Source organism: Dermacentor variabilis, chromosome 3 (genome assembly GCF_050947875.1).
Source record: "Dermacentor variabilis isolate Ectoservices chromosome 3, ASM5094787v1, whole genome shotgun sequence".
Taxonomy (NCBI): Eukaryota; Metazoa; Arthropoda; class Arachnida; order Ixodida; family Ixodidae; genus Dermacentor; species Dermacentor variabilis.
In genome coordinates this window covers 212,973,969-213,001,025 of record NC_134570.1, presented here as the reverse complement: position 1 = coordinate 213,001,025, position 27,057 = coordinate 212,973,969, and the positions used below count along the sequence as shown (strand labels likewise).

At 47.5% G+C, this 27,057-nt stretch overlaps 1 protein-coding gene across 1 annotated transcript in view; it reads left to right on the top strand.

Annotated features, from left to right (window-relative positions):
• Positions 1-341: 341 nt before the first annotated feature.
• LOC142576619 (branched-chain alpha-ketoacid dehydrogenase kinase-like) overlaps positions 342-27,057 on the top strand; it is a 116,028-nt gene continuing 89,312 nt past the window's right edge. Inside the window, exon 1 of the mRNA XM_075686822.1 lies at positions 342-998. Coding sequence (XP_075542937.1) covers positions 798-998 — 201 coding nt within the window. The 5' untranslated portion in view covers positions 342-797. The remainder of the gene's footprint in view (positions 999-27,057) is intronic.

Genomic DNA, 27,057 nt, shown 5'->3' with positions numbered 1-27,057 from the left:
TGGAAAGGGAATCGTGCAATAACATAATAGAATAAAAGACGACACTGCGGCCGCGGCCGCAGTGCACGCGCAGTCACCGAAAGACATTAAAAATCACTAAAACGACATAAAGAAAAGAAAGAAAAGCATCTATTCCTAAGGCATAAATACATGCTATATCCAATTATAAACACAATTTGAGCGGTCTGATCGCAGACAGTAGTGCCCGAGGCAGTGCGAACGACCCCGCCGAGCAGAATCGCCAGCAGTTTCCAACGGCGCGACCTTGACGCGGCCCAGTCCACTTCGATCGCAGCGCCGCCACAGTACCTTTCGTCGTCGCGCGCCTCACTGCAAAGCATGCGCCGCCCAACCGCTCGTTTCACTCAACCGCATTCTAGTATACTCTAGACAAAACCAACAGAGCCGCGGTAGAGTAGCGAGAGCAAAAGTAGTAGCTTTTTGAACTAGTTTTCCTATTCTCACCCTCCTTCCGCTAGAAGCGTTTCGCCGGACTGTATCTTTTGCTAGTGTAATTTCTGAGTAGGGAGACGTCGGTTTGTCGGCGACGTGCATGGCGACACGATCGTACGATTCGTGAGTCGGCGTCGCTTCATCCTCGACCTGTGTCTTCCCGGTGAGTGCGCGGTCCGTGGCACACCGGTTTGTGCGGGTCGCCGCGTCCGATGCGGCGGCGAGTGCTTCGTCACAGCGCCCAGCCCGCGCCCAGCTGATCCTCGGGAGGAAAGCGGCCGACTCCCAATGCGGGGAGACCCCCGGCAGCCGTCGTGCGAGCTCCGCTGCGCGGAAAGCCGACCATGGCAACAACGGCGAGGACCACTGGCCTACTGCTGCTGGAGCGCAGCGCTGCATTGGGGTCAGGCCCCGTGCCGCTGGCGCGGCGCTCCATTGCCTACGCCAGCAAGGGTGCCACAGAAATAAACCCGCAGCCCAAGGATAAGTCACGCACCGTGCAGTCCTTCTACAACCAGTCGGCCATCGACGTCGCCGCCGCTAAGGTGCGTCTCCCGTGATTATGCGATGCGGAACGCTCTCTTTCGTCCCCGGGACTCGCTCGCCGGTTGCGTAACAGGCGTTTAATTTGAATAGCACGTTACCCGCTCCTCCATTGCGTCATTCGCTTCAACGGACGCAGCGCTTTGAGGACGAAGCGGGAGCCCGCGTGGCGCGAGTCTAGCTCCCGAAACAAACGCGCTGCCCTTTGGTCCTAAATCTTTTGCGCAATACCGGTGCGAGTGCTCTGCTTCTGTTTTGGAGGCGAGCTTCGTGTGCGCTTGAGGCGCTGCGCCTGACGTTTTCGCCGGCGCGAGCGGAAAAAGCGGCTTCTTTCCGGATCGCGCGTATGCAGCACGCGGTGTGCACGTGCAGTCGGTGCAGCTGCTTCCCGGCATGTTCCCGGCCAGCATTGCGCTCCCTCTTGTTAACGGCTGTGCCATGCCCGCGATGACGGATCGCTGACACGCCGCAAGTTTAGCGATGGCCCGTTAACTCTTTTCGCTGCTTTTCAGCGCAGCGTGACATTTTTCTCGTCGTCAGCAACGAACGAAACTCGTTCAGCATAACGCACAAATTCGAACGGATTCCCAGTGTGTACTTGACCAATGATGCTGAGAGAATAAAGCCATGTTTGTCTGCGTGTATCGCCCCAGATGCCAAGTCGGGCTCGGGATTGTTGCGCGCAGTCTAGCCTAAAAAATATACTTGCGGTGCATTTTTATTTTTCTGAATTTGTATCATTGTTGATCTGCATATTGTGCCGTACTTCCCGTACGCGTACAATATGTTGCAGCCCATCTGCGCAAGATAACTATTGTCGTGGTTTCTTTGATACGATCAGATAAAGAGAAGCCTTGCGGCCATGCGCCTAAGCGTATGATTCCTTCTAGCGCAGTTTGGGTGATTCAGCTCGCTGTGGTGGGAAATCATGGTTTCACGCCGATACGAATATATTTGTTCCCTTGAAATTCAGACAGCACCTCTCGCCCTTACTCGCCCTAGTGTGAGCACACAGTGATCCTGTCTGTATTTCTGTGATGTTCCCAATTGTCCCATTAATTAGCAGCGCCTCCAGGCATCGTGATGCCAGATGTTGTCATTGTTAGCTACTTTCGAATCCACTCTTAGTGACAACAATTTCAGTATTTGATTGCCACGAAGCCTAAGCAGACAAATTTTTTCAAAGCGCCCGATTACGATGTCACTTGACCGAATCAACTATGATCACCGGAGGTTCTCATGGTGTGCACCCAACGTGCACGGTACGCGAGTGTCTTTTCGCATGCAGCCATCTCAGCCAGTGTCAAACTCGCGACCTCAAATCACTGGCATCTGTTTCCGTAAGATCAGTGGTATAAATATTCACAAAAGAGGCATGAAAAACCAGATACAAAAATCACTGTTATAAAACGACTAAAAAAGAGCAAGCTTATGAACAAAACAGCACCCTTGTCAAATTGTAGCTTTTTTGTTGACAAAGACGAAGAATTATGCTGACGGGGGCATAATTTGTCATAGTGCTCTATGTCACCATCTTTTATTCGCTCTTTCCTGAGCCTGCAACATTTGGTTCTCTCGGGACAATGGAGAAACCTCCAGGCTTCAGCCCACACACTTTATATCTTGCCTGCACGTAAACCCTAGGGCACCCTCGATCCACTCTAAATTTAATGTGAGCACAAATATTCAATTCTCATTGGGTGCCGTGTTCCATTATAAACAGTGCCTGTTCAAAGCAATTGGAAACTGTAGTGCCAGCTAAGATGCAGATAGAGAATCAAACGCATGCACACCTGCATCTAATTCTTCTGTGGTAAACAGACCTGGACTGAGAGAAATGTGTACATCTGTTGCGCTAGCACCAACGGGCAGTGCAGCTTCTCCGTATATAACTTGCACGAATCGTATCTGGAGGCATTCTTTTCTCAGTAATGCACCGAGTGTATGCTCGTGCCTGCGAACCTGAGCGTGATCACTACTTCCACCCTGCCATGCCACTCCACACTTACCCCCTTTACGACATGGAAGCAGAGCTGGGGGCAGGGAGAAAACGTAGGCCGATTCGCTCACGTTGATGTGCCTTTTTTTGGAGCGCACATATTTTTTTTTCTTTTGCATGCATGACTTTTCCAACTGCTGCCAACTCTGTGCTGAGGTACTGCATTCACTGCACAGAATTCAGCATGTCTAGCGACCTGAAAAGGCTACAAAAGTTAGGGAAATTCTTAGCACCTGGAAAAGTCATGGAATTACCAGGGAATATTTTAGTTTTATTGTTAGGTAAGGATTGAAGGTCTTGGGAAATTACTGATTAAGTTATTGAGTTTGCAAATTCATGTGGGTTGGTTTCCCATAATGTTATTACACTCTTTGCAGCACTGCAAGTCAGCTCTCCTGCATAGTAATTGTTTTCAGGCACCATAGTGAAGGAATAGATTTGTAAATTATGTGAAGCACTGGCTCAACACAAGCACGCACTTTGCACTTGCAATATACCACCACTGTCTACTGCAGTATAGTTTATGTGCAGGGCTTGCCATATGTGAAGCATCTTGTATGTTGCAATTAAGGATAATGATAAAAATTATGAAGTTTTACGTGCCAAAACGTCTTCCTGATTATGAGGCACGCCGCAGTGGAGGACTCCAGAAATTCAGACAACCAGGGGTTCTTTAATGCGCACCTAAATCTAAGTACATGGGTGTTTCCGCATTTCGCTCCCATCGAAATGCGGCTGCCGTGGCCGGGATATAAGGATAATGATAGTCACAGGGGGTGAACCTGTCACATAAGGTACGCATGAATGACGAACCAAAGGCTTCAGTTTGCTGTGGAGCCGTATTAATTATTTTTTTTTTTTGATGAGTTGATGTTGCATAGCAACTGCATTGTACCCAATAAAAGCATGTGGTTAATATTTGTTATCATAAATATTATTATAGATTGCTAATATGTCATAATATTATCCTGTGCCAACCATTTCTAACTAGGGCCTGTGAATTTCTTAATTTCATCACCCCACCTAGTCTTCCGCCATCCTTGACTACGCTTCCCTTCTCTTTGTACCCATTCTGTCACCCTAATGGTGCAACGGTTATCTAATCTGCGCATTACATGACCTGCCCAGCTCCATTTCTTTCTCATGATATCAATTACAATATTGTCTATACCCGTTTGCTATCTGATCCAAACCACTCTCTTTCTCTCTCTTAACGTTAGGCCCAGCAATCTTTGTTCCATCATTCTTTGCGCGGTCCTTAACTTGTTCTCAAGCTTCTTTTTCAGTCTGCCCCATATGTTAGGACCGGTAAAATCACTAATTGTACGCCTTTCTTTTTAATGATAATAGTAAGCTTCCAGTCACGATCTGGCAGTGTTTGCCGTATGCGCTTCCAACCCATTTTATTCTTCTGTAAATTTCCTTGTCATGATCAGGGTACCCTGTGAGTAGTTGACCTAGGTAGACATACTCCTTCACAGACTCTAGAGGCTTACTGGCGAGCCTGAACCCTTGTTCCCTTTCCCCGGCTATTAATCATTGTCTTGGTCTTCTGCATATTAATCTTCAACCCCACTCTTACCCTCTCTCTGTCAAGGGCCTCAATCGTTTGTTGTAACTCGTCCCCAGTGTTGCTGAACAGGACAATGTCGCCTGCAAATCGAAGGTTGCCGAGTTATTCGCCGTTGATTCTCATTCCTAAGCCTTCCCATTTTAATAGCTTGAATACTTCTTCCAAGCACACAGTGAATAGCATTGGAGAGATTGTGTCTCCTTGTCTGACCCTTTTCTTTATAGGTATCTTCCTACTTGTTGAAAATTAAGGTACCTGTGGAATGTCTGTAGATATTTTCCAAGATATTTACGTAAGCGTCCTGTGCTCCTTGATTACGTAATACCTCTATGGCTGCCGGTATCTCTACTGAATCAAATGCCTCTTTGTAATCTATAAAAGCCATATAGAGAGGCTGATTGTACTCTGGGGATTTCTCGATTATCTGATTGATGACATGGATGTGATCCATTGTAAAGTATCCCTTCCTGAAACCACCCCTGTGCCGTTGGTTGACTAAGTCCAGTGTTGCCCTTATTCTATTAGAGATTATCTTGGCGAATATCTTATATAATACTGGAAATAGGCTAACGGAGCCTATAATTTTTCAATTCTTTAGCATCTCCCTTTTTGTGGATTAGTATAATGTTGGCATTCTTCCAGTTCTCTAGGACCCTTGAAGTCGATAGACCGTTTGTATAAAGGGCCACCAGTATTTCAAGCAATATGTCTCCTCCATCTTTGATTAAATCGAATTTTATTCCATCTACTCCTGCTGCTTTTCCCTGTTTCAGGTCTTGCAAGGTCCTTCTAACTTCATCACTAGTTATAGAATGAGCCTCTGTGACCTGTTCATTACTACTACGAATGGAGGTATCGTGGTTGCTCTGAGTACTGTACAGGTCAGTATAGAATTATTCTACTGCTTTTACTGTATCTTCGAGATTGCTGATGATATTACCCTGCTTATCTCTCAGTGCATACATCTTGGTTTGTTCTATGCCAAGTTTCCTTCTCACTGATTTCATGCTGTGACCACTTTTTACTGCTTCCTCAGTCTTTCTCACGTCATAATTTCGAATATCCCATATTTTCTCCTTGTTGATCAGTTTTGACAGTTACGCAAATTCTATCTGATCTTTTCATTTGGACACTTTCATTCTTTGTTGTTTCTTTATTAGGTCCCTCGTTACTTGCGGGAGCTTGCCTACTGGTTGCCTTGGTGCCTTACCTTCCACTTCCATTACTGCCTTTGAAGCCAGCTTAGTTATGGTTTCATTCATTACCTCAATGTCACCATCATCTCTGTTCTAAGGCTGCATATTTGTTCGCAAGTAGCAGCCTGAATTGTTCAACTTTTAACCTTACTGCGTCTAGGTTGGCCTGTTTCTTCTTGAGCAATTTTACTCTTTCTCTCTTCAAATTGAGGTGAATCTTAGCCTTCATTAACCTATAATCACTGCACTTTACCCTACCTAACACTTCTTTATCCTGCACTATGCTGGGATTGGCAGAAAGTATGAAATCAATTTCATTTGTTTCACCATCAGGGCTTTTCCACATCCAATTTTCGCTCCTACGTTTCCTGAAGAAGGTGTTCGTTATTCGCAGCTTATTCCTTTCTGAAAATTCTGCCAACAACTCTCCTCGAGTGTTCTTAGAAACGAGCGCTGGATTCACCGCTGCAGCCGCTCCCCGGTCAAAATGGCGTGAACTGCATCCCCCGACATTCCGTGGCCGTGGCATTCTGGGCTATATACTTGCAGTTTGTATAAGTTTAGCCAGTCAGCAAAAGCAGCGCAGCATTACGCGATAAGGAAACTGCTGAAGCACGGACGATGTTAAGTTGAGCGATAATGAAACCTTTCCCGCATTATTGTCAATGGTACAGTCAATGAGTTCTTTTTCTAAAGCCCGAATAGAACTCGACGAGTAGAATTTTCTTCCATCTTGTAATTCAATTCTGTTCTTATACGGGTCGTTAAGTACTGGAGACAGAATTATAAGAGTGCCTACACCATCGGGCTAGTACTTCACGTCCCGGGGTGGTCTGAAAATTCACCTCAGTTATATTGCAGGTTGCATAGACTTACGATTAGAGATGCCTTGTCACGCAGGTGAAAGCACCGATATCAACATGTTTAGCATTTTAATATCCCTGCATTGCATATCAGCATATCAAGCATATCCCTGCATTGCTGCATCATCGATGTCGCCCCTCGCTCCTCCGTGATTTGTTATAACTGCAGGTAACCACTCTGTTGGAAGGTGATAAATTGAAATTATTTTTTATTTTTGTTTTCTGCACATTGTATACTAACGCGAATAGACACACTTGTAAAAAAGAAAAAGGAAACTACAGAAACGGTAGCTCGCTGGCTACTCTTTTGCTTCTGGCGTCTGAACATTGCTCCTCTCTATGGTATACAGGCGCCGACCGTTCATTCGGAACTCACGGGGACTGCGGAAATGTCCGAATAAGCAGGTGTCCGAAAAAGCAGATTAAGGGAAAAAAATGAAATCCTTTATTTCCACGCACTTATTCGGACTCGGCAATAGGCTTGAAGAAATCGTGAATGCGCCGTTGCACGCTGTTCCGTTTACGCGCAATCAGATAAGCCTGAATCTCGGAGAGGGTCGTACGGTCACTATAGGCGGCTGAAAGCACAGTCACTGCTTGTGCACGCTCCGCGTGCGACGGCAGCGTAGCACATGGTGCGTCATCTTCCGACTCGGAGTCGTTGTCCGGCGGTGCAGCAGAAACCTGACGAATGGTCTTGCCGTCGCCAGGTTCTGCGCATGTCAGTACAGCAGTGTCAGCACCTGTGAAACTGTCCAATGGGACGGTGTCCGGCATTGCAATGCAAGCACTGCGCAGGTCTCGGCAGAACATTTTCCGCGTCAATAGGGAGCACATCGGAAGCCGACAAATCTTAGGCCTTCCAGCACCCGCTTGCCGGCATTCCCCAGCGCAGTCTGCGCGGGCACTGTCGGCGCCATTAGACACTTGACGCGATGTTTCCGTTGCCGCGTTGGATCACCGGAACCTTGACATAGCACACAAAGCAAACACTACCATGCCGACACCAGTCGCACAAACGAAAAACGTGGCCTACTCGCAGCGTCGTCAGGGTGGGGACACTCCGTATGGCTCCCATTGGCCGTTTTCGAGCAGACGCTCTTTCGACGCTAGCGCCAAGGTTCCCTTCAGTTACGGCCCTAACCAATGGGCGACGCAGAAGTTAAATGGCGGCACACATGATTGTTTACGTTGTCATGGCAACAGCAGCCGCGCGGCACCTCCTCTCCCAAACGTTTTTTTTCCTTTTTGTTTTTATTATGCCGCTAAGGCTATTATGCCGCGTTTAATATGCCGCTAAGGGCTAGTTGGTTATGGGCTAGTTAATTGGTTATGCCGACCCGCTCCACTCCCTTTCCCCCATGCCGCGCGCGCCGCTCACTTTTTTTTTGTTTTTACCCAAGCGGCCCGTTTTTTTTTGTTTTCTTTTTATAGCGCGCTTGTTACGGCTAAAGCCCCTTCATCCACGCGCCACCGCCGCTTTCTTAAGTAGCGACAACCTTTGTTGTGCGCCGCATTTTCCCCTCACACCAAATCCGGTTCCGGTATTTCCGCTTCCGGCATTTCCGGTTTAAAAATTTCCGGTTCCGGCGTTTCCGCTTCCTGGAGTTGCGCTGCGGGAATTTCCACGTTGACTGCTGTTGGACGATGGTGAGACGCCCGCGCGTGCTTAGCAGAGCTGTGGCAGTCAACATAAGAAGAATGCAAAGGGGACAAGCTGTGTATTCCGCTGAAATAGTAGTTCGCGGTCGCTGTTTTCCAAATGCACGAAAAACGGCAGTGGTCTCCAAGCGCGTAGGCCCTACATTCCACTGTACGTTGTCGCTCGTGCCACAACCCGTCGCAGGTTGACGCGAAGCAGCGAACACGAGTAGATCGCTGGTTACAGTAGGCGGTGGTTCTTGGATGGAATCGCATTCACAGTTTCAACCACAGCTCGTGCAATTAAAGCCTTTCCAGCGACGCGAAAGTAAACAACGCTAAAGAACAAAGCATCACTTCCACTCGGAACAGGAAGCTGCAGCTACGTATGTTCCGCTTGCCGCCGGAAGCTAAGGGGGGGAGTGGGCGAGGGGCGTGGAGGAGGAGGGCAGGTTGGCGGTACTTAACCTGGTCGGCGGAAACGTGTATGGAGGGGCTTTAGTTACGGCGCGTCACGCGCCAGCTCGCAACCATTGCGCGCGCTACGCCGCGCATTTGCGTTGCTTGCGAGCTGGCGCGTGGTGCGCCCTGGGCTATGCGTTGGTACGCACGCAGTCTTGCCCATACTTATATTATACCAGCATGTGCCGGGACATAAAAAAATTCCACTTCCAACACAACAGATGTTTAGTCTCGCTTTATTGACTGCGTTTCCGAAAACAGATTTTTCTTACAACGTGGTGTGATACACAATCAAAAAATGAGCAAAAGTGAAAGGTGCATGACATATCCAAGAGTACTAAAGACAAAAGTTCACAGATGGTGAAATAACAAAAGAAAGCGCTAGAAAACGCGAAGGCCGCTTCATGTACACACATAAAAAAGATTTTCATATAACGTCCCCAAGACCTAAATGTAGACGAGCTCCAGATATGTGCACTAAGATATTGCACAAAATAGGACGACGTGTATGACATAGTCATGACAACTATAAAAAGGGAAAACTCACTGGTAATGGCAAAAACAATGACACGCAAAATACCTGAAAGATAGAATAAAATGCTAACATTGTTTGATTGAGAGCCCTACCAAAAGAAAGCTTACTTATAAATCTGCACGAAAGTATATGAAATGCGTGACATGTTCATTACTGCTGAACAAATTGAAAAAAACATGGGAGAAAAAAGTAACATTGTACTAAAAACTGAAGCACACATCACATTATTTTGCACTTGGCCACAACTTGAGTAACGGTGGCAAGGGAACAGTAGGTAGTCGGCTTTTGCAGCAGCACATAGAAAACATTCGCAGAAAGGCTTATTCCTCAATCAAAGACTAGGTAAAACAAGCCAACACGACTTTTCTTTCTACCCGAATGCAATGCTTAGCAATAAAATTACGTCGCTGAAGGCACTAAGTCGTACCTACTGGGCTCTCCTTTGTATAATAAACACGAACTGCAAAAATCTGCATGTAGGACACTTGCAATGCTCATGCTGTCCAGAAGAAAAAAAAAAGCGTATCATGCCTACACATGAAGGTTGTTCGCGCGGTTTTCCCATCGGGGGTTACTGAGATAGTAGACAAACACTAACAGTAATTTTTCAGCTGTTAGTAGGTTTGTAGAACGTGATACACAGAAAAAGCACTGAGGGCGGTATGGAAAGCTGGACAAGTTACTGAAGTTGCAGAATGAGACTTGACACAGAAAAACACAAGTCACAGACCAGTTGACAATGAGGAGGAACATCTATTTGTCAGCTTTCTCTACCGGGAAGAGGCAAGTGTAGCACAATCAAGGCGCAACTTCGTCCGGAGCCTCATGGAGCACGAAAATGGACAGGGCTGTGTTCGTGTACATGCGCCGTCTGATGTCCTTGGGTCTGAGCGCTCACCTGTTGTCTTTAGGCACCCGGAACAACTTTTCAGGACTTGTTTTTGAGGTATTTGTGCACCACTGCACGATGCACGAGCGGTACGAGTCGTGAAACGGGTGAAACATCGCGGAGCACAAGCACACAGTACCGATCGAGGACCACAGAACTGACGAAACTAGCCACGTCGGTCAACGCACAGCAGCGCACGCATCTCGATGACAGTAGAAAACAAAAATAGAGTTTTAGATAGGGGCCCCAAACGTTTTGGGGCCCCAAAGAAATAGCGTCGAAGCCACTGCGCATGCGCAAGACGCAAACTGCCTTTGGGTTTTGCGTTGGGAACGCTATTTCACCGATTTAGCGGGAGCCCAAATAGCGGCCCAAAAGTTTTGCGTTGGGAACGCTATTTCACCGATTTAGCGGGAGCCCAAACAGCGGCCCCAAAAGTTTTGCGTCGGCAAACATGGCGGCACCCATCGAAGCCACGGCTCTAACCTAGCACCAAACTGGGTCGATTCGCGGTAACGCGTGAAGTTCGCAAGCTATAGGAGAAGTGACTGCGGTTATCGCTTTCTCTCAACTAGCGTGTGTTATGAAGATTTACTCATTAGATGCCGCTGATTTTGAATTCGATTGTGGATTTTATGGCTCGTAGGCCTAACACGGCTTAGCTTGGCTGGTGAAGGCTAGTAAAGTTAATTTGCTCAAAACTAAGCGTAACTAATTGTTTGCTGCTTACAGAATAACCTCTAAATTGTAATTAAATGCGAATGCACGAAAGTCAAAATTACTATTCCTATCTTAAAATGGTATATATTATTTAATTATTTCTAATAGATTTTTTTTTTTGACGCCGTAGTGGCGCTGTCAGCGCAAGACGCTTAAAGCCCCTCAATTTTTCAAAAGTAGCGCCATTCTTAGATCTTTCCACCACCCCGCTCTCCCTGGCGCGTCCTTCTCCACGCCTCCTGTCGCCCCAGCCTCCTCCGCTCCCCCATTGGCCAATCTATGTCACGTGGAAGCAGGCGCCGCGCTTTTGTATATTTTTTTCTTTCCTGCGCGCTCCGATCTCCATTGTTGGGCCTGCGCGACAAAAGTACGGCAGGCGGACTGAAGGAGTGCTTTAGCGTAATAGAATGTGTAGGGCCGAGAACTTAATTGCGATGCCATGCTGCTGCGCCTTCGGTTGCCGCAACAGACACAGCGAGGGCGAAAAGCTTTTTGCTTTGCCGTCCGGCGGGTGCAACGCAAGAAGTGTGGATTCGCAGGATCGGGCGGGCTGACTTCGAGGAAGTGGCAAAGAACGCACGGCTTAGTGAAGTAAGGGCCACAGCTACTCACAACCTCTTATTTTGAGCCTAGTTCACGCCTTCCGCTTCGAAAAAGTGTGTGTTCATGCTCTGCGTGGTTTTTAGCGCGTTGTTTTACTTTTTTTTTTCGAATGTGCTCTCTTTGTTTCATGTAGTTTCGTCTTGCGGTGAAATGCACGCATCTGCAGCTGGCCTGTGACATAAAAGCCGACTTTATTCAGGGTGTGTTTTGAGCTCCACCAGAAGTTAGCACATTCTCGACGCTTTTGCAAGGCTCAGTATGACTTACGACGCAGTCTTTTAGCTTCGAATCTACGCCCGCATGTATTGATTTAGTTTGAGGTGATTTACGTTTTTAACGTTCTAAAGCGACTAAAACTTGGATGCAGGTCGTAGTGGATGGCTCCGGATAACATTATCTAGCTCGCCTGGGGATGTTTAACGTGCACTTTGATCGTAGAGTCGTACGTGGGCCGGTAAATTCCTCGTTGGCGTTTCATAATTAATACTCGCGCGGGCGCGCTAACGCTGCTTTAGAAATTGGCGCCCCGGCGCGATTGTATTTCTTCAATAAATTTTATTTACTAGTTGTAACACCTTGTCATTATTTCGTATTATTGACGGCGCCTCCAGGGCACCAAAGCGGCAACGGGAACACCAAAGCTAGAACCAGGGCTGGGTGGGGCTCGCCGAAGCCTGTTCATGCCAAGGGGGTTTAAGATCGCGGACAGCCAATTTTGTATGCGAACACTCCCTGCGACGCTTGCATTATTGTAATGTCACGTGCTCTTCAGAGGCCTCCGTTAGCCATTACATGTGCCCTCCTGGAGCAGTACTTGCAAAAAAAGAAAACAATATATCGTCACGATTACCAAAGCACCCCGCAACGAAAAAGATGGCCCTGTTGCCAGGCATTGCTAACCGCACACAGCCATTCCGGCTGTGTGCGGTCAGCAATCTCTCACGCGCCGGCCGAACAAAAGTATCCTGCAGGTACGTAAATTAACCTACGAAACCACGTACACATACTTTCACGCTGTCAACACCTGAAACTTTGGTAATTACGCGCGTGTTTGAGTACACCGCGTGCTTGCGTCGTGTTTCAGCAACACGAATTCTCAACGTCGCGCGCTTTACGCCTTAAATACGCCTTGAATAATGGTCCTTTCCTCTATTTCTTCCGCAATTCCAACACGAAATTCTAAAGGCCAGTTACCGACTGACGAAAAAATATCTCGATTGAAAAAACTGCACCGCAGGGCTCGAACGAACTTTTCTGCGGATTTCCTCCCGTAGCGTGTTAGCCGTCGTCTGCTACGGCAGGCCCACCACCGGCGGCGCCACCGTCGAGGCGGCGCCGAGCGGAGGAGGAGGGAAGTGAATGGCGCTACTTTGGGAGATTGAGTGGGCAGTAGCGTGGGAACAAGTAAGGAATCATCTGTCAAGAAAAAGGTTAAGGAGGCAGAGAGGGGTATGTGGAGTACAGAGATGCAAACCAAATCGGCATTGGAGACATACAGGACGTTTAAGCAAGAAATAGCCAAAGAAAATATTTACGATAACTCTAAGGGAAGCTCATTGTTGTTCGAAGCCAGGACAGGTGTACTGAGGACTAAAACTTACCGAGCCAGATACCAGGAGATAGATTTGGTGTGCGAGGCGTGTAGAGAGGAGGAGGAAACGGCGGAACACGTGATACTTGCTTGTAAACAACTTCACCCTGCAGTTGAATCTAACGGGGAACTATTCAAAGCCTTGGGTTTTAAAGACAGTGAAAGTAGAATAGACTTTGAACAGGTAGAAATAACTAAACGGAGGCTATCTGATTGGTGGACAATATCAACGCAAAAGTAAAGGAGTAAATACATAGGTATGCATGCATATAGAACCATTAAAGGCTAGGCGGCGCGCGCCGCCGCCGCCCGATTCAAAGGGTTGAGCCACAATCATCCATCCGAGGGGCTTTAAAGACGCTATCCGCAGACGTAAAACCCTATTCTAAATCTCTTCCCTCCTACGTGCCCCAACGCTAACACCCGCAAAGCTCTTTGGGGCCCCAAACTATTGGGGCCCCTATTCTAAAACTCTCTAATAAAGCGTTACGTAGCGGACTAAGCAGCAGCCGGGCCGGCGGGTACTGCACAGCGGCGCGGGCGCGTAGACAGTCGGAGAGGGAGTTGCGAGGGCGTTACGAGAGAGGGCGTGGGGAGAAGTTTTGAGCGGGGGGAAGGGCTTGGCCACCTGGATCGGCGCGCGTGCGCGCGACGATCTACGAGGCCATGCAAGGGAAACGGATTTTTGCGTTTGCCCATTACAGAGATGGCGCCAATTTCCTGTGTCACCGAAACCGGGGGGTGTCCCTCCCCTGGCGTCGTGCGCGAAAAAAACAAATCAGCTGCTGGATTGTTTTGACATGGCTTACTAAGCTGAAACCGGAACTGCTGTAGAGCCACTCTATTGAACCAGGCAGAAACCATGATGATGAGCGGGGATTTGCAGTAGCACCACTTCGGGGGGCGGCAAGGAGGCTCCGTTCAAAACAAAAATGGCATTCAGCAAGTCGAACCATGCACCGGTCAGACTCGGTGCATGGTGCTCTCGATCAAGTTGGCTCAAAGAGTGTCCGAAAAATCAGACGAGAGGTTGCAAGGTGTCCGAACTTTCGGCAGTTGTTATACATTATGGTCTATGGGGAGAATGGCGGTGCCGTGAAGTTGACCGAATAATCGAGCAGGTCCGAATTTTCGGAGTCCGGAAAATCAGTCGGCGACTGTATACAGAAGTGCGCACACAACTAGCGTATCTGTTCGAAGGCTTCCCCTCTCGCTTGTGTACGCTCGTGAGTACCGCGGCACGTGTACGAGCCACTACACTACAGAGTGTTGTTATGGCGGGGCCAGTTCCTCACGTCGGCGCGTCTCCGCACGCTTTCTGCTGTTCGCGTTGCTCTGCTGGACTGCCTGTGCAGGCTGTGAACGAATTGAAAAGAGAGGCAGTCGCTGGGTGCTCGACTGGAAGTGCCGACTGTGCCTCTTTGTCATTTACGTCACCGAAGCCAAATTTACTTCCCTTCAACAGGTTAAACATGGAGCAGCTCCGCGTAGTTTGTCATCATGGTAACGATGCCACCATCAATATCACCATGCTGAAACATGGGTAAAGGCCCAACCACAAGGAACCGATTTTCAATGGATTTTCGGCTTTGGCGCCGGCCGACGGCATGTGGCGTAGACACTCAGCGAGGTTTATTGACGGCTCTCAACCACAAGATACTCTCGGCTTCGACGTATTTCAAGCTTGGTGCAATGTAACCAGGTCCTCCTTTCTTAAAGGCCCCGAATTTAGCCGGCCAGTTTAGCAAAATGTTGTGCTAACAGAACACTTGCCTTTACTTCATCAAGACTTCATGTAATTTCAAACTTCATAAAGATTGCCTTCAGATTTAGCACAAATATATACAGTATTTTGCTTGTTGTCTGCACTGATACACATAGCAGCAGTGACATAGCATCGCCAGCAACAGCCATGCCCACTTGTGTGCACTTTGCGTCATCTCATGGCGTCTCCCTGTCTGCGAGTGTTGGCATGGAATGTTTTTTTCCTACACAGCAGTTACGACCGAAATTTCTCTATGGACAGAGAAGGAAAAAAAGAAAAAGGAATTCCCAGCATCAAAATTTCTGAACCACTACTGGCAACTTTGTTTTTGTATCTCTCCGTCGTTTGTGGTCTTCCTACTTTTCTGCCACCAATCGATCGAGGCGAAATGTGAAAACACCCGTGTACTTCGATTTAGGTGCACATTGAAGAATCCCAGGTGGTCTAAATTTCTGGAGTCCTCCACTACGGCGTGCCTCATAATAAGTGGTTTTGGCAGTCTGCAGGGTGGAATGTGTCACAAAAATCTGCACCACCTTTTAAAAACGTATTGCAATCGCATCAGGTCGCATCAAGTCGCAACATGGGATGTATTCTCAGACGATCGCTTTCAGAGCGCACTGCCCTGGCTCTACATCGCTCTACGCGCTGCACTGGTTCTACGTCACGCAAAAGTGATTCGTCCAAGAATACCCATGTATTGCTATCTATACTCGATTTGGCGCAATGGCGCAGTTTCTAGTTGCGCTAGTGACAGCTTGCAAGAACCCGCAACACATGCACAACTGTCGCAGAATACAGCTGCGTAGGTCGACAACTCACTCTTAACCACTAAGCACGCGTGTGGGACTTCGAGTGCAGCTTTCTGATTTGCTTGCATTTGCTTGTTCATGCTTTTTTTTTACCCTGCCGATTTCAAGAATGTGCTTAAAACACTTTGATGCATGAAATGCCTTTTTCCTTTTTTTTTTTACATATATAATCACCAAAGACTAAGTGCGGCATAAAACATGCCTTTTAGAAATTAAATGCTTGCTGGTTGTAAACTTTCCAAACAAAATAAAACCTTAACTGAAGGATAAAAATAAAAGATGTGATCAGCCATGAGTGAAGTTCTTACCGTGTGTAAATATATTGTGTATAAGAGGTTAACTTGATGCCGCAAGGAAGTGAAAGTTAAGCAGCGAGTGTACAATTCATTAAAAGCAATATGTATGTTTAATGTTCACCTTATGCAGGTATGTACTCATCAGATTTTTAAAGGAGAATATTTATATGAAAGCAACTAATTTATATTGCTGGTCAGACACCTCATTTCGATTGAAAGCAAATAATCGCATTCTTTCTAGCCAGGCTGGGTGGCCAATCTGTTACACCCTTAGTAATTAGACATACCTTATTCAGCATTTGAACAATGTGCAACACACTATCGAAGTGCACAAAAGATTAATCAGTACCACAACAGGCATGCTCCCTCTCTCAGCCATGACAGCAAACGAGGATGATCGACTTGAGACCGTTTGATGCTGTCAGCATTATGCATGCATCTTCTGTATTTATTTTTTTCCCCTATATAAAAATAAGCTTGCACAGAATGCACATAATGAGTGAACTATTATAAGCTCTACTCAGATTATCTGAACGAGTTGGGCGTGGGCTGCATGTTATGCAGTAACAACTTAGCTAGCTAATGCACAGCCACATTTTAAGAAAATGAAAAAAAAATTCATAGGCCAGTATCTGAAAGTAAGCAAAAATTATCAAGTGCTGACCACAACATTGATGACCACAACATTGAGATGTAAAATGAGGGGGTAAAAGGTATGTTTCCCTGTCTACTTTAACCACGCTGCAATAAATACTACAATATGCTACAATAAATTTTGAAAAGCATTTCTAATCGCATGTTTTTTTGTGTGCTGGCTTAATAAATTCCATCCCAGCCCATCCTTAAGTGTAGTAACACTAGAAGTAAAGTTATAATTATGAGAAACAAATTGAGCAGCATGGTTTTGTGCGAGTTCAAGCATATCATAAAGGATTTTAGTTTGCAGGTCCCAGACCACAAAGACGCACTCTAAATTAAATTATAGTGTTTTACGGGCCAAAACCACTTTCTGATTATGAGGCACGTCGTAGTGGAGGACTCCGGAAATTTGGACCACCTGGGGTGCTTTAACATGCACCTAAATCTAAGTACACAGGTGTTTTCGCATTTTGCCCCCATCGATATGCGGCCGCTGTGGCCGGGATTCGATCCCGTGACCTCGTGCTCAACAGCCCAACACCATAGCCACTGAGCAACCATGGCGGGTAAGGCGTACTCTAAATGGATCTTACATTACTAAAGTAGCTCTCTAATTTTGGGAGCCGCTGTTCTTGCAGTTAGGTTTGACAGAATTAAAGGGACACTAAAGGTTACTATTAAGTCAACGTGAACTGTTGAAATACCATCCCAGAAACCTCGAAACGCTTGTATCGTGCCAAGGAGAGACTTATTTTAAGAGAAAATGCGTTCTGAAGCGTCCGCATACCTCTAGCGCAGTTCAAATCGCCCGCCCTCCGATCGAGGAGTACTGACATCATGGTCTCATAGTGACGTTGCGCCATCGGTGAGTAGAACGGCGTCCGCAGACGGCGCTACGGCTTTTCTGCGCAAAACGCAAGCGCGCGGCCAGAAACAGAGCCAAGACAGAGCCGACAGCAGAGCGAAAGAGGGAGTATGGTGGCTAGCGGAAGGAGAAACGCGCGACCATAAGCTGGTACTTCATTCTGTGACGCAAACTTCGACGCTCGTCGCAATGGACCCTGACAACGACAGATTGGCTCGCGATGGTGGGCTCAACTTCAGCGATTTGAGCACTGACGAGCGCGACCTGCTGCTGAGGGCTCGCGCTGCCGGCGTCGTTGCGTACTACGACGGCGGCCTTGACACCGGCTCTCCGGAGCGGGAAAGCAACAAGGGCTTCCCACGACATCACATGGACGTGGCATTCTCGCTGCTTGTTCCAAATGAAAGTTTCGCGAGCCAGCAGAACCCTCACAGCACGACGTGATAACGAAACTACTGAAACTCCAAAGCGTGCGCGGCGCAGAGTCGAGCGAAAATGAAACCTTTCGACCACCCATATTACTGAAGGGTAACGTCAAAATGTTATTTTTTCTTAAAATCGAATAGACGTAGACAAGTAACATTTTTTTCCGTCTTATAATCGAATGAAATGATACTTTTAATACGAGTAGTTGAGTATTAGTAACACAAATTATGAGGAGTGCTTTCGTCATCGGGCTAGTACCGGAATGTCGCTGGGGGGTCTCAAATCGTGTCATGCATTTACCTCAATTTCTCGGTTACTAAAGCTCTGTTCGCGATTATATTGACGCCTTAGACGTTCTGGAACATTGCTCTACAACTTTAACTTGAGTTTCTGGTAACCTTTAGTGTCCCTTGAAGCATTTTGCAAGCTGTCAATATTACACATTCAACCTGCTTAGTGCAAGTCGGGTGAAAAATAAACCCCAAGATATTTATGCTCGCTCACTCATGATAACTGTGCATTATCTAAAGTATAATCAAACAGGTACCAATTGTGTTTATGTGTGAAGAACTGACACTTACTGGTGACTAATGCACGATGTGTACTGCATAAAGCCGCAAGATTGGTGTGCTCTATTACCTAGCCACTACTCGAGTAGCTAAATAAATGGTACCCCCATGAGCACTGTGAAAGAGAACACAGAAATCTGCAGTGAAGAGGCCATAGTGGTTCAGCCTGTGTGCCAAATGTAAAACTGCCCCACAAGAAGACAAGTATTGTGGCAAATAGGGTACGCGTTCACATGTGCTATTCACATCTGCTCGTCACAAATAAAATTTAATTTCTTCCCACATTGCTCACCATTGTCAACTTTATTGCACCACTGTATGTGTTCTGTTTACACGCAATCAAATAAGCCTGAATCTCAGAGATGGTTGTACGGTCACTACAGGCGGCTGAAAGCACAGTCACTGCTTGTACATGCTCCGCATGTGACGGCATTGTAGCACATGGTGCATCATCTTCCGACTCGGAGTCATCGTCCCGCGGTGCAGCAGAAATCTGACGAATGATCTCACCGTCGTCGAGCTCTGCGCACATCAGTACAGCAGTATCAGCACCTGTGAAACTGTCAAATGAGATGGTGTCTGGAATCGCAGTGCAACCACTGCGCAGGTCCCGGCAGGACATTTTCGGCATCAGTAGGGAGCACATCAAAAGGCGACAAATTCTAGGCCTCCCGGCACCTGCTTGCCGGCATTCCCCAGTGCAGTCTGCACGGGCACTGTCGGCGCCATTAGACACTTGACGCGATGTTTCCGTATGCCGCGTTGCACCGCTGCAACCTCGACACAGCACACAAAGGAAACATCACCGCGCCGTCACGCCGACACCTGTCGCACAAACGAAAAACGTGGCGTAGTCGCAGCGTTGTGCACGAAGAAAAAAACGAATCAGCTGCTGGATTATCTTTACATGGCTTACTAAGCTGAGACCGGAACTGCTGTAGCTACGAACCAGGCAGAAACGATGATGAGCGAAAATTTGCAATAGCGTCACTTTGTGGGGCTGCAAGGAGGCTCCGTTCACAACAGAAATGGCGTTCAGCAAGTCGAACCATGCACCGGTCAGAGTCGGTGCATGGTGCTCTCAATCGAGTTGGCTCAAGGAGTGTCCGAAAAATCAGACGAGAGGTTGCAAGGTTTCTGAACTTTCGACACTTGTTATACATTAAGGTCTATGGGGAGAATGGCGGTCGCGAAGCAGACCGAATAATCGAGCATCTCCAAATTTTTGGAGTTCAAAAAGTCAGTCGGCGACTCTATAGGCTTTAATTACAAAAGGAAACATCGAGATCAGATAGACATCAAGCGGACTATAGGTGACAATCAGTTTCAAAAACATCATCATCGGGAGCACGAAGTCGCAGGCGCCGCTCTGTTACCGGCCACAGCGGCCGCGTTGGACTGGGTGAAATGCAAAATAATGCTCGCTTATCGTGCACCTTAGTGCACCATCTATCTGATGCATATGTGTATTAATCCGAAGCACCCCAATACGGCTTCCCTGAGAGCCTTTGTGTTGCGCTGGGCCGTTCACTAATTATTAATTAAATAAATAAATAAATAACCAGGCATTTATAGCCAGCACCATCGAAGCTTGCTGTAGATAGGAAGGCGGAGTACATGATATAGCGTCATCGAGTCCGACAAATGAAAAAAAGGTCTTACCATACATCCGTCACCTACGGCTTAAAAAGATAAGGTCCCAACATGATGCAGTTTTCTCAGCCAGCAGCGAAGTGCGTGGCTTGTGCGCAGTATATAGTCCGCACGGTAGGCAGACTACGCTTGCATGCTTTGCGATGCGCTCCAACAAGTTCATGCCCTGAGCCGCTGCTTTTGCCTATGTGCATTTCCCCTCACGTGCGGTCACGTGGGAGAAACAAGGCGCTGTTTGAATGTGCGTTGTAGGGAAGGTCTAGTGTGCTCCTCGCACTTGGCAATGCATTGCCGTGGCCCTGGGCGCACTGTACAATTTGCGCAAGCAAAAAGTTTATTTCGTCATACAGACCAGTCTACGGGCAGAATACGTCTGTACTCGAGGACAACTTTCTGTGGCTACGAAGGGAAAGCTCTGGGGGCGGAGCTTTTCTGCACATGTGTTACCGCGCCAAGTAGTCTGCCAGCATTTGAGAGTGCTTTTTGGTTGCTCGGAAGAGATGCTGAATCGACGTACTTCCACGTACGACGGTCTCGCATTTGCCCAGACGCGAAAGGGAAAAGCCGCAAAATGAGTGAACTTTTGCGTTCAGTGATGTGTTTTGTCTTATTTAACTGTTCCCATTAAGGTGTTAATGTTTTCTTCTCACTTATGCACGCTTTGCCTTCGTAGTTTTCCATTCATAGCCACAGAAAATTGTCTGCGAGTATAAAATACAAAGGGCAAGAGTGTCAGTCGGCCTTCATTAGCCCTCCAAGAAAAGCTGCGGCCATTGGCTGGCAAATAAAATTTTAATGGTAAAACAATTGCTATGTGCAATGCGTGTGACAAGCTTTAATTGCTTCTAGCTTGATCTCTCTGCCTAGTAAGGTAAGCCCGTGCTGGTTTTCTTGTTTTTGAGCAAAGCTTGTATCGACTCACTCATGGCGACGTCGGTGTTGCTGTACAAAAAGACTCAGAAGCTGTGGGAAAATAAAAAACTTGCCGGGCTGCGGATTTGAACCATCGACGCCCAGTTTGCGAGAACACCATGCTAACCGATTCAGCCACTGTTGATTCATTGTATGCGCTCTTTAAAGTTGGGTTTTATAGGCATGAAGAAGTAGACATAGCGCAAGCCAATCACAGGCATCCCTTCCTCCGGAGGAGGGAAAGGGTGTGATCGCATGTTCGCTTCCCTTGCGCCCACCATTAAGCGTCCCACTAATTCAGGCCTGGCAGTCAGATGGGGAAGCCACGTTTGGTTTGTTCTGCCAAAGAGCAGGTTGCGTTCAAGCAAGGACAGCGGGAGCGGGTCGTGCGTTTGGCCGAAGAGCAGGCGGCATTTGATGAGCACCGCCGGGAACTCGATCGCTCGAGAAAAGTGTCATCGTCGATGAGCCGACCTCGCCGTGAAGGAGCACGAAGCCAAGGCGCTAGGACAACGAAGAGCCACAGATCCCGAGCTTCACTTGCACCCCTCTTCACAGTAGTGGAAGGGCAGTAATCTTTAGTGTAGAGTTGGCTGTGCCCTGTATAAATTTGTGTAGGTTTGATGTGTGTGCAAGGGAAGTTGGCCTTTGCTATCAGCAAAGCGACGTCTAAGCGCGGTACCGTGCTTAGACGTCGCTTGCAGTGAAGAACAACACTGTTCGGTCTTTTTTTATACATTGCACGTAAGTGTCGACGCAACAATAAGAATAAATACTCCAAACATAAAACAAAGCCTATTTCACTCCATGGAAGAATGGCCGACCCGCAGCGGAGGTGTATTTCGCCATTAAGGGGCCCACATACACAGCTTCACAGAGCGGAAGGGCACTGAGTTTTTTTTTCTTTTTCTCTATATATTTTTTTAAATTTTAGAGATGAAGTAAAGACCTCTGCTGCGGGGCCCACCACTCCAGAATAATTTTTTGAACCCTTTCCTGTTTTTTTTGCTTCCGGCGAGGGCATCTGCTACATGGGTGTAGTCAGTCCCCAAGCAGTGAACTGCCTGGATCTTGTTGGCGAAGAATGTCACCACTTCTCTCTGTATGATCCGGAAGTGCTCGGTGAATGCACGAGTGGGGAACAGTGGGGAAGGGCAGAGAGGGAAGCCTTTCTCCGTTCGCATTCCAACACCAGCATATGCATCTGTGACCACCACGAGATCAATGCACTCGTCGTGGTTCGAAGGACCAGTTCGTAGATGTTGGCACGTGAAACCAAGCATGTGCAAGAAGTGACATTGCCCAAGAGAGAGCGCGCCACTCTCGCCCAAAAGGAAGAGCCCGTGCACACTCGCCGCCTGCACTGGTCAGCAACACCTGCCGTAAACAGTTCAAGTGTTCAGCCGTGTCTCGTACGCTTTCCCAGCGTGTGTACAAATTGAAGTGGGAAATATGTGTGTCTTACTTCGACGTCCGGTGTATCTTAATCGTGGGCAGCGCCTTATCTACAGAACACCGGAATCATCCTAAATGTTGATTTACTCGCAAGAGGAATGAACCAACTTGGTAGAGGGGGCAAAACAGCGCATGTATCAACTTATGAATCATGTTGGTAGTGATCCTTTATGCTGCAGTGCGTGCTAATCCTTGTCACGGGGACTGCTGAGCAAGTTTCAACAATGTAACCTTGTGCGAGCGGCACTCAACAATATATGAGGCTCAGAAAGCAGTACTGCAATTTTTGTCAATAACGGGACTAGACTCAAGTCTGCAATGCTGGTACTCTATGTGTGTGATGTTCTTTATTCCCCTATTTTTTTCTTCCTTTACTTTTTTCTTTTCGCTCTCTCTCTGTTCTCTCCTCTGCAAGCAGGTGGGCAGGGTGTCTTTAGAAGACACTTTTCTTGGTTCTGTCGCAGTGTCGTCAAAAGCCGCAGCATGGGAAAATCGACAGTTACAATAATGACTGAGCAATTGATTAAGCCGTTTCCATGCACTGACCGGATTAGTACGCTTAGTGAAACGAACGCTCACGTGCTTCGATAACACTGAAGTTGTTTTTTAATGCATTCAGCATTCTTTGCAAACTAGCCACGATTCTTTGAGTACAACCATTCTCATCGGTCGATATCGAAGATAGTGCACAGCGCTGGTAATTGGGAGTGTGTTGTATGTCCTCCATTCTGGAGCCAAAGCATCCCTGCGCTGGGGGCCGCTGACGATGTGGCGAGGAGGACTCCCCCACCTAAAACGGTGCCGGGCACTTGACATCCCTCAAACTGCATGCAAATTACTGGCAGGCGCATTCTACGAACAGCGACCTGCGGTGCGGTGGTGCATTTTAGGTTTGCAGGGTGTTGCTTGCACGTGCGGGGTGCGAGAAAGCCTGTTTGGTACAGTGTATTGTGACTTTCCCTTTCTCTCTACTCTTTCCCTTTTCCCGTACTTTCTAATAAAAAGTAAGTGAGCCTTCTTGATGTGCTCGAATCGAAGCAAACGGGTGTCTGCCCTTTTTCCATAAGTTAAAGTTCTCTGTCTCTTATTCCACAACATTTTGGTGCCGAAACCCAGGAATAGGGACGTCAAAAGGTGGTTATCAACAGAATCAAGTGAAGAAGGGCCGTGGTTCGAACATCTACAAGCAAGCTGCTCAACGAAGTATCCACCATGGGCAGCAGCGCATCAATCGGTGAGCTGGAAGAAAAGATAAATCTTCTTTCTCTTAAAGAGGACTCACTGAAAGAGCTAGATCAGGAGATAGAAAAAGGTGTTGAAGATGAAGCTCTTGAAGAGGAAGTTGCATGCTCCGAAATGTACAGAGAAAAGATCAACACGGCGAAAACAAAGGTACAACGCATGCTAGACGACTTTAGCTGCAAAAATGCTTTATCTGATCGCACACTAAACTGCTCAGTTCAAAGAGAATCTAGCACAAACAATTCACAAATAAGCCCCACCGTAAAGCTGCCAAAGCTCGAAATCAACAAATTCAACGGAGAGCTTCGAGGGTGGCAAGGGTTCTGGAGTCGGTTTGAGTCGACTATCAGCGCTAACCAGAACCTCTCAAACGTAGACAAATTCAAGTACCTCAACAGCTACTTGACAGGAAAGGCGGCGGCTGTGGTGGCAGGACTTGACTTGTCGGAAGGCACCTACAAAGTTGCTCTCTCGCTATTAACGGCGAGGTTCGGCAGAAAGGAAGTAATTATAGAAGACCACATGTCACGGCTACTTAACATCAAGCCAGTGCATGATCCACGGAATCTCGGTCAACTGCGCAGCCTCGTCGATGAAGTAGAGACAGGTGTATGCAGCCTCACTTCTTTAGGCGTGAGTGTCAGCACTTATGGAACTTTGTTACTGACCGTAATAAAGAAAGCGGTGTCTGCTGACTTTCGTCTGGAATGCCAACGAAAAAACGAGGCTACGAATGAGGGAAGTGAGCTGGATGTGCTCCTGCATTTCTTGTGAAAAGAAGTTGCGACACGGGAGATCATAAAGCAGGCCGAAGCACCAAGAGACAACAGTGCCGAGTTGATAAAGGAAAGGCACAACAGCAACATTAAAGCGGTGAACATGCCTACTGCAGCAGCACTGCACACCACCATCAAGGACAGCACAGGATGTCTATTTTATAATTCGAACGGCCGGCAACTGTAATGCAAAGATGTCTGTGGCGGATAAAAGAGATGTGCTGAAGCGCGACAATCATTGTTTATGGCGCACAACAAGGGGGCACGCGGCAAGAGAATGCCATAAAGCTAAGTGGCTCAGGTGAGCACATTGCAACTGCAGACACTTAACGACAATGTGCAACCCTGACTTTAGAAGACACCGCAACACTGATGAAGGGGATACATCTTTGTCACCGGTGATTGAGCAAGCCACGGTGTTGAAGTCCTCATTAGGCACGGGAGATCACTTGATGTGCACTGGAGAGCAGCAGTTTCTCCTACAGACAGCACGAGCTTAGACAGAAGGTCCACACAAGGCGGCGAAAGTGAAAATATTGACCTTTTGATAGGCACTGATCATTACTGGGAAATTGTCACAGGATCCACTAAGCGTCTCGGCTCCAAATTGATGGCAGGCTTCTCCTCGATGGTGGCAGTCAGCGAACCTTCATCTATTGGAACCTATCCGAAAATTTCCAATAAAAGTTCTTGGGGAAGAGGAGCTTAAGAGATTTGCCTTTGGGGACCAGTCAGCCACAACACGCACAAAAATGCGTTGTATGGAGCTGTGGCTCAGAAGCCAGTACAACAGAAAAGGGGTGCGAGTGGAAGCGCTAGAAGTTCCTTGCCTCTGTGCACATATCATGGCTACTCCATCAAATTCTGTTCTACTTCAACTTTCAGGATTTCACTTCCAAGTCGCAGACGCCTCGCAGGCGGCGAAAGTGAAAATATTGACCTTTTGATAAGCGCTGATCATTACTGGGAAATTGTTGCGGAATCCACTAAGCATCTCAGCTCCAAATTGATGGCAATAGAGGCTATTCAGATGGACAGTCCACGGCCAGGTCGGCACAAGGAAGTCAACGGGAGTCTGCTCCTCGGCTGCTGGCATGATGTGGATAGGAGGGAGTGAAGAAATTGACAAGGAAATATCAGCACAACTAATGTCTTTCTGGGAGCTCGAGCACATCGGTATCTAGGAACATGAGCCAGTTGATCACCAGGATGTGGTCCTTCAGCACTATAAAGAAACCATCAACTTTGACAATGGACGCTATAAGGTGTCGTTCCCTTGAAATTTGATGGTTGACGAGCTTGGGGGGGGGGGCGACAACTACGAGTGTGCAGCAAGCTTAAAGCACAGACAACGCGCCTCTTGAAAGGAGATTCATTGATTAGGGAATACGACGCCTGCATAAGAGACTACATAGAAAGGGCTATGCAGAGCCAGCCGGCAAGGATTACGGCTTGTCGGTAGGTCCGGTGAACTATATGCCACATCAAGCAGTTGTTCGTCACGAAAGCCAGACGACAAAACTGAGGGTAGTATTCGATGCATCATCAAGTGCCAAAAATCGCCTCTCGCTGAACAATGTTTTGGAAAGTGGCCCAAACCTAAACCCAGGGCTCATTGATCTGCTGATCAATTTCTGCACTTACAACATTGCCGTCATTGTGGATATTGAAAAGGCCTTTCTCCCGATATCCCTATCAGACGGCAATCAGGACGCTCTGCAGTTCCTCTGGTACGCTATGACGCCAAAAAAGGGGAAGAACTTCCAGCTGTGGTGACCTATTGGATGACTCGCGTGCTGTTCGGTGTCACGTTGAGTCCATTTCTCTTGGCTGCAACGTTGCAACATCATCTTGAAGGCCTGCCAGAACAGTATGCTGAGACTGCAGGTATCCTGCGCAGGCATCTTTACTTGGACGACCTTGTAACTGGGGTTGACAGCCTTGACAAGGGTAGTCTTGTGCCAGGAATCAAAAGATATATTGTCTCAAACAGGGATGCGGCTACACAAGTGGATGTCGAATGACCGCAATCTCGTCAAGTTGTTAAAGAATGGCAATGTGGAAAGAATGAATGCTGATGCTGGACATGCTGCAGCTACGAGGGTATTGGGAGTTGGTTGGAATGCTCAGACTGACCACGTTGAATACAACCTAACTTCACTCATCGACTTCCTCTCTGCAAGAGCCGACAACAAGGGATTTGTGCTGCAGGTCTCGGCAAGAATTTTAGACCCTTTGGATTGAATGGTCCCACAAAATTATGCGTAAAGGTGATGTTTCAGAAGTTGTGGGAGTTGGGAATTGGTTGGGACAATCCCTTACTTGAAGCATTGCAGCCTGAGTGGGACTGCTGGTGTAAAGAGCTTCCATGCATTGAAGGAGTGTCTATTTGAAGACTGATAGCGGCAGACTTTAGAAACGATGATACGGAGAAAGTGGTGGATATTTTCTGTGACGCAAGCCAGAAGGCCTATGGTGCTGTCGCATATATCGTGACCAAGTCTCCGTTCGGACTAATAAATGTAAGCTTGGTCATGGCCAAATCAAGAGTGGCCCCTTTGAAACTCCTCTCGCTGCCC